The sequence below is a fragment of the Protopterus annectens genome, chromosome 1.part2 (genome assembly GCF_019279795.1).
Source record: "Protopterus annectens isolate FY-2018-M chromosome 1.part2, PAN1.0, whole genome shotgun sequence".
Lineage (NCBI taxonomy): Eukaryota > Metazoa > Chordata > Ceratodontiformes > Protopteridae > Protopterus > Protopterus annectens.
Genome location: NC_056727.1, coordinates 554,267,953 through 554,282,887, shown reverse-complemented (window position 1 = coordinate 554,282,887; position 14,935 = coordinate 554,267,953). Strand labels below are relative to the sequence as shown.

Sequence of the window (14,935 nt, the reverse complement as noted above, 5' to 3'; positions counted from 1 at the left end):
GGTCCTGTTTGTTGCTGTTTTGTATTCCTCTCAGTTATGGTTACTCAATCCCTAAAAAAACCTTAGCCTTTCACATAATACCACCTTTTACCTTATAAAATATTTCTGCATGCTTGTTTTACCTCCCCACCTTATAAAATTTTTTGCATGCTTGTTTTGCCTCCCCACCTTATAAAATGTTTCTGCATGCTTGTTTTACCGCCCCACCTTACAAAATGTTTGTGCATGCTTGTTTTACCTCCCCACCGTATAAAATGTTTCTGCACGCTTGTTTTACCTTCCCACGGTATAAAATGTTTCTGCATGCTCGTTTTACCTCCCCACCATATAAAAATGTTTCTGCATGCTTGTTTTACCTTCCCACCTTATTAAATGTTACTGCATACTTGTTTTACCTCCCACTCCCTTCCCAAAACACGAAATGAGAGTATTACTAAACATCACGTTTCAGACAGGAAACACAAATGCATACAAAATGTACTTATTAATTGTCCTACATTCCCTACAACACAGCACAATTACTACTTCCCATTTACCCCAGCACAAACAAAATATACTTGTCAGACCTCCTAATTTGCTTTCTTTTACTTTCTGCTTGAAAACCCTCCCACTTACATCATCTGCATACAGACAGCATGTTTAAAATTTCCTCTTACCACCAGCTTACATATACACATTCCACAACTGTAGATCTATTCCAGAAATTCATTTGCCAACTGTCACACACATCTTAAAAACAAACATTCATTCATAACTGCCAAATGTACTTTTTAAAAAAAGACTTTTCGGGTGGCTACCTGCCCATTCCCTGCATCTGTATTTTTGTATCAGTTTTGTGTACACAGTAACATAATATGACATTTTAATCTCAGCTTTCATCCATAAACAGTACATAATGTAAACCCCGAAAATCTGTGTCACACCTGGCTTCAAAGATTCTACTTCACAGAAGGACAACACACCCATTGACATAGCTTAAAATATTTCTGTAACATTTTGGGAATCTATTCCCTAGGTATGAATAATGCTCACCTCTGTAATCAAATGCCAAGACATGGTAACCCAGTGAACTCAAAACCTGCCAAAAAAAAAAAAAAAAAAAGAAAAAGTAAACAAAACATTCCATTAGGTTTTGTAAACAATAAACTACTGAAAATAAAATCAAGCGCAATTAAGCTAACAATTTTATCCCTTTCCTTTTCACAGATTAAAAGATATACTCAATATTTAGATTGCTGCTTAACTTTACTATCATAAACCATATGATTATGATTTTTTACTTATGTATTTACAGTTTGTGGGCCAAGTTAATGCACTGATCCACAGTTAGTATATTTCAGCCTATGTGCATTATTAAGACAATGATAATAGAAAATCAACATTAGAGTACGATTCAAACACATTAACACAAATGTTGATACACTGCTGTACAGCTCAGAATATATGCTCACATTTGACAGAAATAGTAAACCAACTTAAATAAAGCCAGAAACAAAATGTGTATCAAATTTAGACAACATTAATAAACATTATGAGACTTCCAAGACAGACGAACATGAATCAAGAGGATAAGAGCTCACACAGTGTGAAAACTAAAGCTATGAAAAAAGTCAGTAAAGGCTATCAATTTAGGTAAAATTCAGTTTCAGGTGACTAACTACACTGCCTGAATTCCAGCAAAGAAGAAATCTGGAGAAAGTAAGACAAAAACAATCTGAAAAGGAGAAGAAGAAAAATACTTTGGCTGAGAAAAATCTTCTCAGTTTTGGTACAGGATAATGCTTCTAGTAATTTAGAGGAAAAATAAATCAAATGCACTCATAAGTGTTTAAAATAAATGAAAACAATACAGTAAAATAACAAAATACTAGGAAAAAATAGAAAAAAATTATTCAATTCACTCATCTATCCTTACCCCCACATTCCTACTTTTACACATGAGGTTTGGGTGTTACATTAACAGTGACTTATCTATAGCCATATTCTTAACACCGGGTGGCCAACCCTGCAAATGAACTAATAAAATTGCAAAAAATCATAGGTTGAAATGGAGACTGGCTGAGCATGAGGCTTCTCCTGAAGAGCTTTTTAAAAAAATGAACTAATTATTGGGCAGAGCATGCAACTAAAATTTTCTGCAGCACCAGAGAAACAGGAAAGAAAAGACCATTAAATTTTATGAAAAGTACAATAAGCAACTGGAGTGGTCCGCCACAAAAGGATACATTAATTGAGAGGGCAGATTGTTTATATGCCCCCAATTTGACCAAGAGAAATCAACCAAGACATTTATTAGTAAAGATCCAATCATACCAGCACAAAGAGTTGCTACTAGCAAAATTGTGGCTGGAAGAAAAAGTATTAAAAATTGGGGACATTAGAGCACCTGTGGAAATGATTGCTCACAATAATACCAAGCAGAAGAGAAGCAAATTTATCCCAGGAAACAGAGAATTATCTCCTCCCCACTTTTCTTTATGGCGCTCCCATCCTTACTAACCTCTAGACTTCACAAAAATTAAAACTTGAACAATGCTATAATAAAAGTTGCTTAATTTGCAGCACATATCCCTTTCAGAACCCACCACTATATAGCAAATAAAAAGCCTAAACTGGTTAGAACTGCAATATGAACTAACAAATACACAGCTTCTTATCATATACAAACTTATCAGCATTCATTTGCCTGTCTAGCACTGAAAAACATCCTACACAACTATGTTCCCAGTCACTGGCCATTGTCCATACTCATACAAGGTTGCTAAGGCCTGGAACATCTTACCTATATCCATCAGGTCTATACCCTCCCTCCCATCTTTCAAAGCTACACTGAAAGACTTCCTAGCTAAAATCTGGCTCTGTTCTTGCTCAAAACCAGGATAAACTGTATCCCTAAATATAAGCAGGTACCTTTTCATTCCTTATACCGCCTTACTCTCCCCTCATTTACTTCCTTACTATCTAATTCTCTTCCCTGACTTTCTATGTAAAGATACCATAAGCCTGTTTTTCCCTCACTTCTTATAGCAATTCTTATTTGTATTAGATCAACTTACCTTTAATTTCTCTACAAACTGTCTAAAATTTCTCTAAATATTAAATGATTGTCATATACCTTGTATCGATTCTTAACCAATCTTTTTATTTTATGTCTAATTTGTTACAATTATTTAATCTGCAGATGTTTTTGTTTTATTTTTGAAGATTGTAAAATTATTGTTCTTAAAATGTTTTGCAATAATTTGGAGCTTTTCTCCCCAGGGCTCCACTAAAAATAGGCTTCTACCCAATCAGACTTTCCAAGTAATCAAATGTCAATAAATACATAATAAATATCGAGGCCCGTGTGAGATTTAGTCACTGTATCCAGCTGTCTTCAAAGTATTTTTTTCACAGAGGATCAAAGACATTTCTGGATGCAGAACAAGTCAAGGATGAAATAAAAAAATAGTTAATAAAGAGCCAGCAAGCAGAAATAGAATATTCTTATTTTTCCCACAATAACAAAGCCCACAGAAAGACTTTCCTAGTGAATCCTTTTTCATTGTCCCAAACAAAAATGCCTGAACAAAAGAAAAAGCACAGATGACATGAGGAATCAGGAATACCTTGGACCTGAACCACAGACTGGCGATGGGAGATGGAGATGATCCGGTAGAAAACCAGCAACTTTGTATAATTAGTGAATAAATGGGAGACTATTAGATATGGGATTTGATGTGAAATGTAGCTTTGCAAGAAATGGCTGAGAAACACTGGAAGTTTGTAGCCTACGTTAAACTGGTGGGTAGGTGTCAAGCATTTACCCACTTTATATCACTGTTTAGAATAATGCTGAAGGAACTGAAGAAATAACTGCAAATAAAACATTTTTGTTCTTATTAATATTTGCATAAAAAATTCATGATATAAAATTATATTTTATATTGTAAAGAAGTTTATGAAGGGTGCAGTCAGTGGTCTTTTAAATGTGAGACAAGGGAGTCTCATCATAGTATTAAAGAAATTAAAGCAAGAAAGTACTTTCCCTCTTACTGCTAATGCATACAAGTTTTACACTAAAGCAAGGTAAGAAAAGGTGGAAAGAAAATTAAACTTAATAAAAAATTGGGATCTTGAGCTGCTGGGGTAGGGACATGTAAAACTGTATTGATCACACTATAGGCAAAATTAAGATAATAATTTCCCCATTTTTATAGGAGGTGGATGTTTAGATTAATACCCTGGATTTAAGCTACATACACATTTTTTGGGGGGGCAAACTGGCTCAAAATAGACAAAATGATAAAGACATGGAAATGGCAGTTCTTTCTGACATTTGCAAATTCATTAGCTAATTTTTTTCCATTAGCAAATGTTCTCAGTGATGCAAAGTTTAAAGCTGCAAGCAATTAACCATGCGTGGTATGTTAAGTGAAATTTCCAAAGACTCTTTCATGCATCTGCAAATATTTTTTTTTTCTGATTACTAACTTTACTTGGAGACATGACATCTGCAGGTGCAAACACTTAATCAAGAAATATAAGAATACTGTCTGCTGAGTGAAATGTATAAGGTACAATGCAATTAGCATTTAAAGGTACAATAGCAAGTTGTTCAGTGAAAAATAAATGAAGTCTGAACTGTGGGGGGAAGATAATAAATTATACAAGTAATTGCCTCTCCAGCAATACTTAATGTACTTTATAACAGTGCGCAATTTATTTTATTTATTTAAATATAAGTAGTATACTTTTCTTAGGGCTAAAAATTAATGTTTACTAAAAGCAAGCAAGCTGTTTTTTTACATCCGGGAGGGGAACAAAGATGTAAAAGAACAGACAGCAATCAAGGTAAGTGGGAACACAGGCTCTAACATGCGCTTTAGCATGGGCAACCTTAATTTCAAAATAGGTAATGCCTGTGGGTGCAGGTGTTGATTTGGAGTATCTGCTCCTATCTGGAGGACCAAAGTTCATTTTTTGAACATGTACATAGTTTTGCTTGTTTGTTGCAAGTTAAACATGTATGGGGAGTTCTAAAATCTATTTAGTTTTTTTGTTTTGAGTACTTTCATTGAAGCAAAAAGTCTTGGAAATATGGGATAGGTTCAAATGGAGACAAGAAGAAGACCCTACAAAAAAAAAGATGAGCATACCAAACAGTGTGGGCACACAAACTAAAAATTGGAAGTATACATTCAAAGAACTGTCACGTATAACAGGTGGGAGTGATAGCTTTGTATTATAATGGTTTCTCTGCTCATATTATCATGGAATATAAATGGCCTTGCAGGTATAGCCAAAAATCAAAATGTACTATATTATATTAAGAAGTGTGGGTACAAAGAGCAATATTACAGAACAGATTACAGTTTAGACAGAAATGAGCAACTAAATTTGACAAAGAAAGGATTTCTGGGTGGACATTCAGGAGAATATCAGGGACAAAAGAAAAGGTGACTAATAATACTGAGCTCTAATAATGTTAGAAAAGGCAAAAAAGACAATAATTGCAGATTTGTAGTAGTAAGGGGTTACTGGTAGATAGGGAGGACTATGCTGGTATTCATTTATATTTCACCTAAAACAATCTGCTTTATGACTGGAGACAGGAACTTGATTTGTACTAGTATGGATGTAGGAGAGGGAGGTCTAAAAGTAGAAAATATAACAAAACGGGGTATATTACTGAAGAAATGCATGATAATATTTGGTATGGAAAATGCAAATTCAGTAGCAGGAGCTCAGTTAGAATTTACATATTATACCCCAAGGTACAATAACTGGGCTAGACTGGACAGAAATTACACTTAACAAGAGCATGTATATTTAATTGAAAACTTTGAGGCACATACAGTAACTATATCAGATCATACACCAGCAAAATCTAAGAAAAAGATGCAGAGCAATGAAGTAAAAATGAGACACCTGCACTTCCTTTTGCATCTCTCACTGTTTGTGTGAGATGTGCTAGACTCTTTTGATGTGATTATCTCTAGATGGGAGATGTGAAAGCATCTCACTGAGATTACATTCTTGGGCCGTCCTGGGAAGCTGGATACCTGAAGCATGTCACATAGCATCCCTTTTTGCCTACTCCATAATAAGTTTCTTTTTATGGAGGATGTTAGTGGCTGAAAATTATTAACTTGAAGATGCTACCACAGATCAGGTCAAGGCCTCAAATCTCTTCCTATCTAAGTAATGAGGTGTGGTGATTGCTGCCTAGTTCTATGGCTTTTAGGACTCTACTGTCCTTAATGCGATGTTCAGGGCCTCCACACAGCACACAATGGCTGTGAAAAGTTTTGCAGGTATGTGTCTTCATGAGGAGCATTCTACCATTCTTGGGCTCTGACACATGTCCAAAATCAGCAAATAAGAACTATGTTCAATCCAGCAACTAGAAATAAAAAGGATAAGGATATTCCTTAACAACAGTACTTATCTATCCTGATCTTCTGAGCAGACTGAACACTGGACTATGGATGTCAATGCTGTGATGCATTCACTGAATTGTGGCAATGACCCGGTTTATACTAGAGACATCCTGACATCCCAGAAGGGTGGCATCTGCCATGTTTGGAGGAGGAAGGGTTCTGAACTTTAGAAGATGGGACAGATGTACTGGGACTTCTACCGCAAAAGGCACAGAATCATGACTTCTGCAACTGTGATCAAAATAGACATCATACAGCCTACCAGGATCTCCATACAGGAGATGGCTGCACAGTGAGCAACATGCTGATTAGAGATTTCTCAGTGTGAAAACTCAAACTTCTAAGACAGTTAAGTGTTAGCTGTTTGGGTTATTTCACCTCTCAACTATCCAGATTTTTGCAGAATGTCCAGTTTTGCCTCATATTTTTGGTTTGTTCCTCAAAAAAATAGTGGTTTTCTGGCAAATCACTGGCATGGTCTGAGGACTGAAGTCATTAAATAATTAAATATATTTGGGTTTCAGGCTTCAAATCATTCAGAAAATACATGTCATCACAAATCCTGTTATTCTAGCAAGTTTTCATTTTTTTTTTAAGAGCAATATTTAAAATTTGTCCCCATTTTTGGACCTATATCGTCCCCCCCCATTATGTCAGGCTTTGTCCAGATTAGTAATTACACTGCCTGAGCACCAGCAAAAAAGAAATCTGGATAAAGTAAGAGAATAATCAAACAGGAAAGGAGAAGAGAAAGTTGTAGATGGAAAGAATTGTGCAGCTCTTCAACAAAAGCAGTTCAAATTTTGGTTTTAGTACAGGAGAAAATACATTAAATGCACTCAAATAAGGTCAAATTATAAAATGCAGGAAAAATGAAATAAAGCTTTAAGTAGCTATTTAGAAGAGCTGACATAACTGCAGAAATCAGTGGCTTAAATGAAAGAAAGACTGGTTGCACACAAGGCTTATCAAGAAGAGCTGTTTTAGTAAAGTTAGAAGACCAAGCACTTGGAGAAAACCTAAGATTTTTCACCATACCACAGAAACTGTAAGGAAAAGACTGCATTTATTTTATGAAGGTACAGATAAGAAACTGAACTGGTATTCCACAGTAAAATTCATTCATTTAAAGGATACATTGTGTGTATTCTCAGAATCTGGCCACAAGAAGGCAGCCAAGATCTGCATTAGTAAAGGTGCCATCACAACAGCACAAACAAGTTGACTGTAGCAAAACTATAGCAGAAGGGAAAAATATTAAAAACTTGAGAACAGTAGAGTGTTTCTAGAAAAAGATGATTCATTGCATTTCATGAAGAAGAGAAGCAAGTTTATCCCCAAAATCAGGGAAAGTCCAGATGCAGGTATAAGAGTAAAAATTCTATATCCAGATGTTTTCAAAATATTTCTTTCCTGGATGAAGACAACATACCTGGCATATTATTTAAATATCTAGGCTCACATATGAGTGCCCCACTGACTATCATTTTTAACATCTATTTCTAAAATGCATTGTTCAATCTTACTGGAAAAAGTCTAACATAATCCCAAGCCACGAAAATGTGAGTTTTTCTGTTATAGGCAATTACCGCCCTATAAGTGTAACTACCTTGTTTCACAAATATTTCAAAAGATGCCTTTTGAACTTATTTGAGGATAATCCTAAGTATGGTGCTGCACTGGATATCTATCAATGTGACTTTATGAAAAATATTTCTACTTCCACCCTCTATGATCATGTTTATCAGGGCTGCGGATGACAGACTTGGTGTTACTCGTGGTATACTTTAGATATCTGCAAAGCATTCAATAGTGTGTCACATTCAGTTATTATAAAATGAATAGTAAAACTTGGTATTGCTAACTTTATATTAAGCTGAATAACACATGGCTTTCTAAAAGACAATTTAAAGTAAACTTGGAAGTCATTATTCACAACAGGCTGATGTTTACTCATGGGTTCCTCAGAGAAGTATTTTAGGTATGGACATTTTCAAAATGGTATTTTCCTTTCTGCCCACATATAAAACAATTTGGATAGCCAAATACACAGAGGGTATCATGTTAGGATCAGTTATTATTAATGATATTGACTAAAAAATGTTCAATAACTACCTCTCTAGGGTATTAAAATGAATGACTAGGAATGGGTTTAACATCAATTTCAGTAAATTCAATTTCATGACTTTTGGGCTCCTGAAATCAGTCAAGACATCAACAAAAATAACTGTGGAATCACATATGTTCATAAGTGATTATTAGGCTAATGGCATAACAGCCTTTACAAGCCTAGCCAATAATATGCCGGATATGACAATATTGTATCTTAATTCCCAGATATGGGCTGGGGTAGTATCAGGGTAGTGGGTCTTTGGGTGTTGGGGCCCAGAGTCATTTTACAGACTGCCTCTATCCATAAGGGGCATGGACAGTACCCCTGGAGTGAATTTATGGCTCTTCATCCATTTACTCAAATTCTTTTTGAACAGAGTGAGGGACAGGCTTTGTTTTATGAAGATGGAAGTTTATTCCATAGACGAGGAGCATTTGGAATATGAATCAGTCTCTCCAGCGAATTCTATTACAGTCACAAATAAGGTTCAGGTCCATGAAACGCATAACCCTTGTATAATTTTTCTTGTGAATATGTAACATTTTCATCAGGGCTAGATCAGAGAATACTTTGTAGGTCAGGCATAAGTCACCTCTCAATAAACAATATGAGATGGAGTACAGGGATAGGGCCTTAATCGGTCTGCACAAGACATGTGGTTTACTGTTTGTACTATTTTAGTAAAAAACCTATGGGGCCACTCCATTTGGTCTAAGTGCCTGTTTAGGTACATGCAGAAGGAAGCATTATTATGGGCATAAGGGCAGAGTACAATGGCATTATGACTTCCTTTGATCTTGATGCCATGCCTTTACTTAAGTTGAGCCACACAGGATTTCCTCACTACCATAGGTACCTGACGGTCAAAGTTTAGGTTACTATCTGTGTTCCTAGGTTTCTTACCACCGAGTCTACTTTTAGTGATGAGCTATCGCTATTATAATTTGCAGGGACATCTGATTTACCAAAGGATAAGACTATGCATTTTTTAGCATTTTGTCTCAGACCATGGTCTTGGCACCAATCATTTGTCATTTTTAGGAATGTTTGTAGGAAGTCAGCATCTTTTGGGGATTTAATGATTGATCCCAGCTTACAGTCATCGGCGAACCTGGTGAGTCAGAGGCCCCCAACATTGGCCTTCACTTCAGAGAAATATATATCAAACAGGAGGGGTCCCAACACTGACCCTGTGGGACACCACTAGTATCAGGTTTCTTATCAAAGTTGATTCGCCTATCCAGATAAAATGTGTGCTGTCAGTGAGCCAGTTTTCTATACACCTGACAATGTAGGAGTTTATGCCCAATTCTGAGTGGGGAATTGTGTCAAAAGTTTTGATCAGGTCTAGATAAGTGGCATGTACCATTTTATCCTCATCCATGGCCCTGGTGACTTTCTCCACGATGTCCACCAGACTGAGCAGGTAAGACCTTCATTTGACAAAACGAAACTGGATCTGTTCCAGCGTTTGGTAATTTCCTATGTTACTGATCAGGTCCATGATAATTCTCTCCATGGCCTTGCAGATAAGACTGGTCAAATTTATAAGTCTGTAGTTCCGTGGTTCAGCTGATGGGCCCCCATTGTGCAGAGGGATGACTGTTGTAATTCTCCATTCCTCTGGCACAAAGCCCATCTGGAGGCTGTGGTTAAAGATGGTATTTAGTGGCCCTAAAATATTCTGTTTTAAGCTACTTAAGATGCATCCTGGAATGTTGTCAGAACCCATGGAGGCTGTGTTTTTTTTTTTTTACCTTAACAAGCACAGTAAGGATCTGTGCCCTTGTAATAACTGGTAGGTGGATGGTTGTGGGTATTTCTTTGAGTGTGGTAGCAGGTGATGGGAGGGTAGAAGTTTGAACAGAACTTGTCGGCCAGCAGGTTTGTTATAGTTTCAGACTGGATGTAAACGTTGCCAGTCATGATTAGCTTGGCACACTGCTGAGCATTTTCCCTGACGTTATGAACATAATTGAAAAAAGCCTTATGATTATCTTTTACCTGGGAGGCTATCTTTGTCTCGTACTTTGCTTTGGCATATTTGACCAGCTCTCTAATTTGTTTGTTTAGACTGGAGAGTGTCTTTTTGTACTGTTTTGTCTATTCCTTCTTGGCTATGGTGAGGATTTTTTTCCCTTTTGCTCACTAGTCTACTTATGCTAGGGGTCTACAAGGATAGTTATTTTTACAGTAATCATAGGTTTGATTCAGGAAGGTACTGCTTCCTCTATGCAGCTATGAATGGGGTTGCACTATGTTTTTGTATACAACTCAGAGTAGGACTCCGTATCATCTGGGTTCTGAGGGGCTTGGAAGTTTAATAAACTGTCACTTAGCTTGAGGTAACTGGCCTTAGCAAAGTTCTTAACAGGTTTGGAGTTTGATGGGGGTTCTAGGTTAGTTTTAACATTAAAGGAGATCATTTTGCGGTCAGATCTTACCAGGGAGATGCTAATGCATGGGAGGGAGCAGCATTCCCCATGTTCGTGAGTAGAGTACCAGGTCTAGGATATTTGTACCTCTAGTTGGAGAGCTAACTCATTGCTCCAGGGTGTTTGTGTTGATGAAGTCCCAAATCCTTTGAGCAAGTGAACTGTGGATCATACAAGTCTCCCAGTTTATGAAGGGGTAGTTAAAGTCACCCACAAGTATGGTGTTAGGCTGAATGTTACGAGATTCTAGTAGGTTTAGGTAGGAGGTGCAGTTTTCCAGACTCATGTTAGGGGAAATGTAGCTAGCAAGGATATGATAGGGGGTCACATCTATAGTTAGTTGGGCATAAACTGGTCAACATGACTGACTTGAGCTGCTCTAACAGTGTACTTATCCTTTATGAACACTGAGACACCTCATCCCTTTGTTTTATCCAGAGCTGAGGGGGACCAAAATGTATGAAATGCATTGTTAGCCTTTGATATCTAGGGTGCTCTCCATGGTACTGAACCATGTTTCTATGACTGCACATGTCTGCATTCACAGAGTGAGGAGCGCTTCCAGGGAGTGCAGTTTTTTATTTAAACTCCTAGTGATGAGCAGCAGTACCTTTAGGTAGTCATGAGTGATTTTTGTTATGTTGGAGGGTTTAACAACTTGGCATGGCCTAAAAAGGCACTATGAGGATAGATAAAGTTTTTGCCAGTATCTGGAAGCCAAGTGGTGACAAGTGCAAACCATCTCTGGCAAAGCATTGTGCTTTGTCGAACATGTCTTCCCAAGCTGACGGAAACTGGATCCTCTTGTTGTAACACCAGAAGCTAAGCCAATTGATGAAGTCAATCATTTCTTGTTTGTACTATGGCACCATCAACAGTGAAGGTAGGATGCTATTCAAGGCTAGATTCATACCCGCCTATGAAACAGATTCAGAAAGCTCCATCATGTCTCTCTTCATATAGTCCATTCATGTACATCCTAGGTCATTTATACCCACATGAGCTATGACCCTGTCATATGGACTTCTGTGTGGTAACCAACACAGATTCAGCAATTCTTTCCTTGCCATAATATCATTATAAGACAGTCAGTGACATCATTTACAATAATATAAATGATTCACAGCTAACCAAGGGTCTTGTTCACCAATATGACAAGACCATCTAAAACAGTAAATCATAACCTGCTCCTCTAAAACCTAGCAAATTCAACTTTGGTCCAAATATAATAAGATGATTTCAAAGTTACCTTCAAAACAAAACATTCCAATTACAGCTATGAACCTGCTTTTTAACTGAAGGTACCATTAACATAAGAGTCCCACAAGGAACCATCCTCAGATCAATGTTATGTTCCCTGTATATCAGTGATATAAACACTGAACTGCCCCCACTTTAGTTTGAACCTTTATGCAGATGATTTCTTACTACCTGACTAGTGTAAAAACGTATTAAAACACCTAAAGTAAATTATCACTTAAGACACAGATACACATACATTAACACAAAACAAAGCAAACCAAACCATATTAACAGTTGTCATATTCAAGCATTATATATTACATATATGTTTTTTTTTCTTTAACAACTATTCATTTCAAAATTACATAACTTGTTCAATTCCTGTCTTCTCTTAAACCTCACTCCTCCTCTAGAAAAGTATTATGCATGTATTGGTCCCACAGATTCCATTTATTTCTAAGTGATGAGCTCCTTCCCTTTAATATGGATCCCACCGCTAGTTTGATTATTACATTAACAATATTCAGTAACTCAATTACAGTTAGTTAAGATTTTGATTTCCATTTTCTAGTAATTTTTTTTGGCAGCCAATAGCATTCAACTTAGTAAGGCCATACTATGTACAAGCAAGTCAGACAATGTGTCCCAGCTCAAAATAATAATTTCCTTAGTTGCAGCCATTTGCTCAACTAACATTTCTGACACTGTAGTTTATAATGGAATTATTAAAATCTGCCAGCTAGTTACGGTCCCATATTTTTTCCCATTTACCTCTCTCTTTTCCAACACACCCACAGCATTTAATATTACCTGGGGAAAAATTCTTTAAAGCCAACTTAGGGTATAAAAATACTTATTCAACTACATCCAAGCAAAAATCCTAGACCTTCTGGACTTTGCTGCATATGTGGGAGCCATACAGATGTCATTCATTTGCAAATCGCCTTTCCTGTCTCTCTCTGCCCCAATCTTTTCAGACCTCCTCTGGTTGATTTTTACAATTATTGTGCAATATTTTACATGCGCTACTAATTACCTCCTTTTTAATGTCAGCTTTTGTTCTAGATTTGACTAAATGCTACCACAGCTTACCTTTCACTTACAACTCCTTTATCCCTTTCTCTTTCCTATACTCTGACACCAATCCCTGGTAGGGAAGACAAGTCTCTTACCTGTAGTCCAAACTTCTTCTTGACCTCATGCCATTCTATCGTTCCCTTTCCAGTTATTTGTACCCAATACCATGTTTCCTTTGACAATTTTCTCCACTGAACTCCAGACCCCATCTTGCCTATTTTCTATATACTTTCTCAATGCCATCCCTATTGGCAATATCTCCTTTCTCCATCTCCATATTGGCTTAGTTCTTAGAAAACTTTCTGCTACTTTAAGGCTGTTGTTCATTTTTCTTAAAGTTCTATATCCAAAATCCTGCTCAATCCTTATTTCATCATAATCCCTTTCCACCTTGATTTACAACAGTTTGCTTACTTTACATATATGAACTTCCACGTCATAGCTCTAAAGTATCCATTCATATCAGCGAATCCTAAACCACCTTGTTCTATGGGGAGTATCAAGTTATTCCACTTAACTCAATGTCCTATTCCTCCCCCAAATAAATTCCTTCAACTCTTTACTAATGCTTGTCTACAACTTCTCCTCTGGTTGATAAAATATGCCTGACCATTATATAAAAATAAATGGGACTACATTTTCGCTGCTTGTACATTACAATCCATATCCAAACTCTAGAGCTTCCAATGTCTCAGTTTTTCTATTATCTTTAATTTAGTCTCTTCCCATATATCTTTAGCTGCCATAATAGAATCATTTTTAACCCATACATTTAAATACATTTTATCATGTCCCCATAGAAATGAGATTTGCTGAACCAATTCTTGTGTTTGTACACAGTATACTGCTGTAGTTTTTTTTTACCTAGAATAATCTTATATCCTGAATAGACTTGAAACTGTCTGAAAATATTCCACAACTCTGAAATTTCATTTTCTGGATTTATCAAGCACAAAGCAGTATCATATGCAAATGAAGTTAACTTTTCCTGATTATCATAGCAGTTATACACTTGAATCTGTGAATCCCTTATTTTCCTTGCTAATGACTAAATATAAACCAAATAACAAAGGGGAAAAGGACACCCCTACTTGGTTCCTCTATTCAAACACAGCTTGTTAGAAAGGAACCCTCTCACCTTAATTCTTGCTTCTAACCCTTCATACAAGCCTCTTAATTAACCATAATTTTATACTGACAAATGCAAATATTCAATTGCCCAACTCAAAATCTCAGCTGACTGTACTGAATGCTTTTTTGCATTAAGACACACCAATAGGAGTATTTTCTTATATTATGTTTCTATCTGGATCATTATTGCTCCATTACTGCTGTCAAATGTTCATAGGCAAGTACTAGGTTATCTGCCAGAGGGCATCTATAAGCCTAGCCAAAATATGTTGGCTTTCGTCACCCCCTTAGATTAGTTCCCTATGCCTCTGTCCAGCAGAGCCATTAGTTCCCTGTGCCTCTGTCCAGCAGAGTCACTGCAGTGATCCCCAGGGTAAATTTTCTGTTTCCCATCCACTCGTCAAGGTTTCTCTTGAAGAGTGTTAGTAAAATCAAGACCCTTTCCACCAAAGGCAGGCACCCGGTCTGGTGGACTCCAGACATAAACAAACTCTACAACAAGAGGAGAAAGCTAC

At 36.8% G+C, this 14,935-nt stretch overlaps 1 protein-coding gene across 1 annotated transcript in view; it reads right to left on the bottom strand.

Annotated features, from left to right (window-relative positions):
- Nucleotides 1–943: 943 nt before the first annotated feature.
- The window catches only part of LOC122792384 (lysophosphatidylserine lipase ABHD12-like), a 398,594-nt gene continuing 384,602 nt past the window's right edge, over nucleotides 944–14,935 (bottom strand). The window contains exon 6 of the mRNA XM_044060171.1: nucleotides 944–1,078. Coding sequence (XP_043916106.1) covers nucleotides 944–1,078 — 135 coding nt within the window. The remainder of the gene's footprint in view (nucleotides 1,079–14,935) is intronic.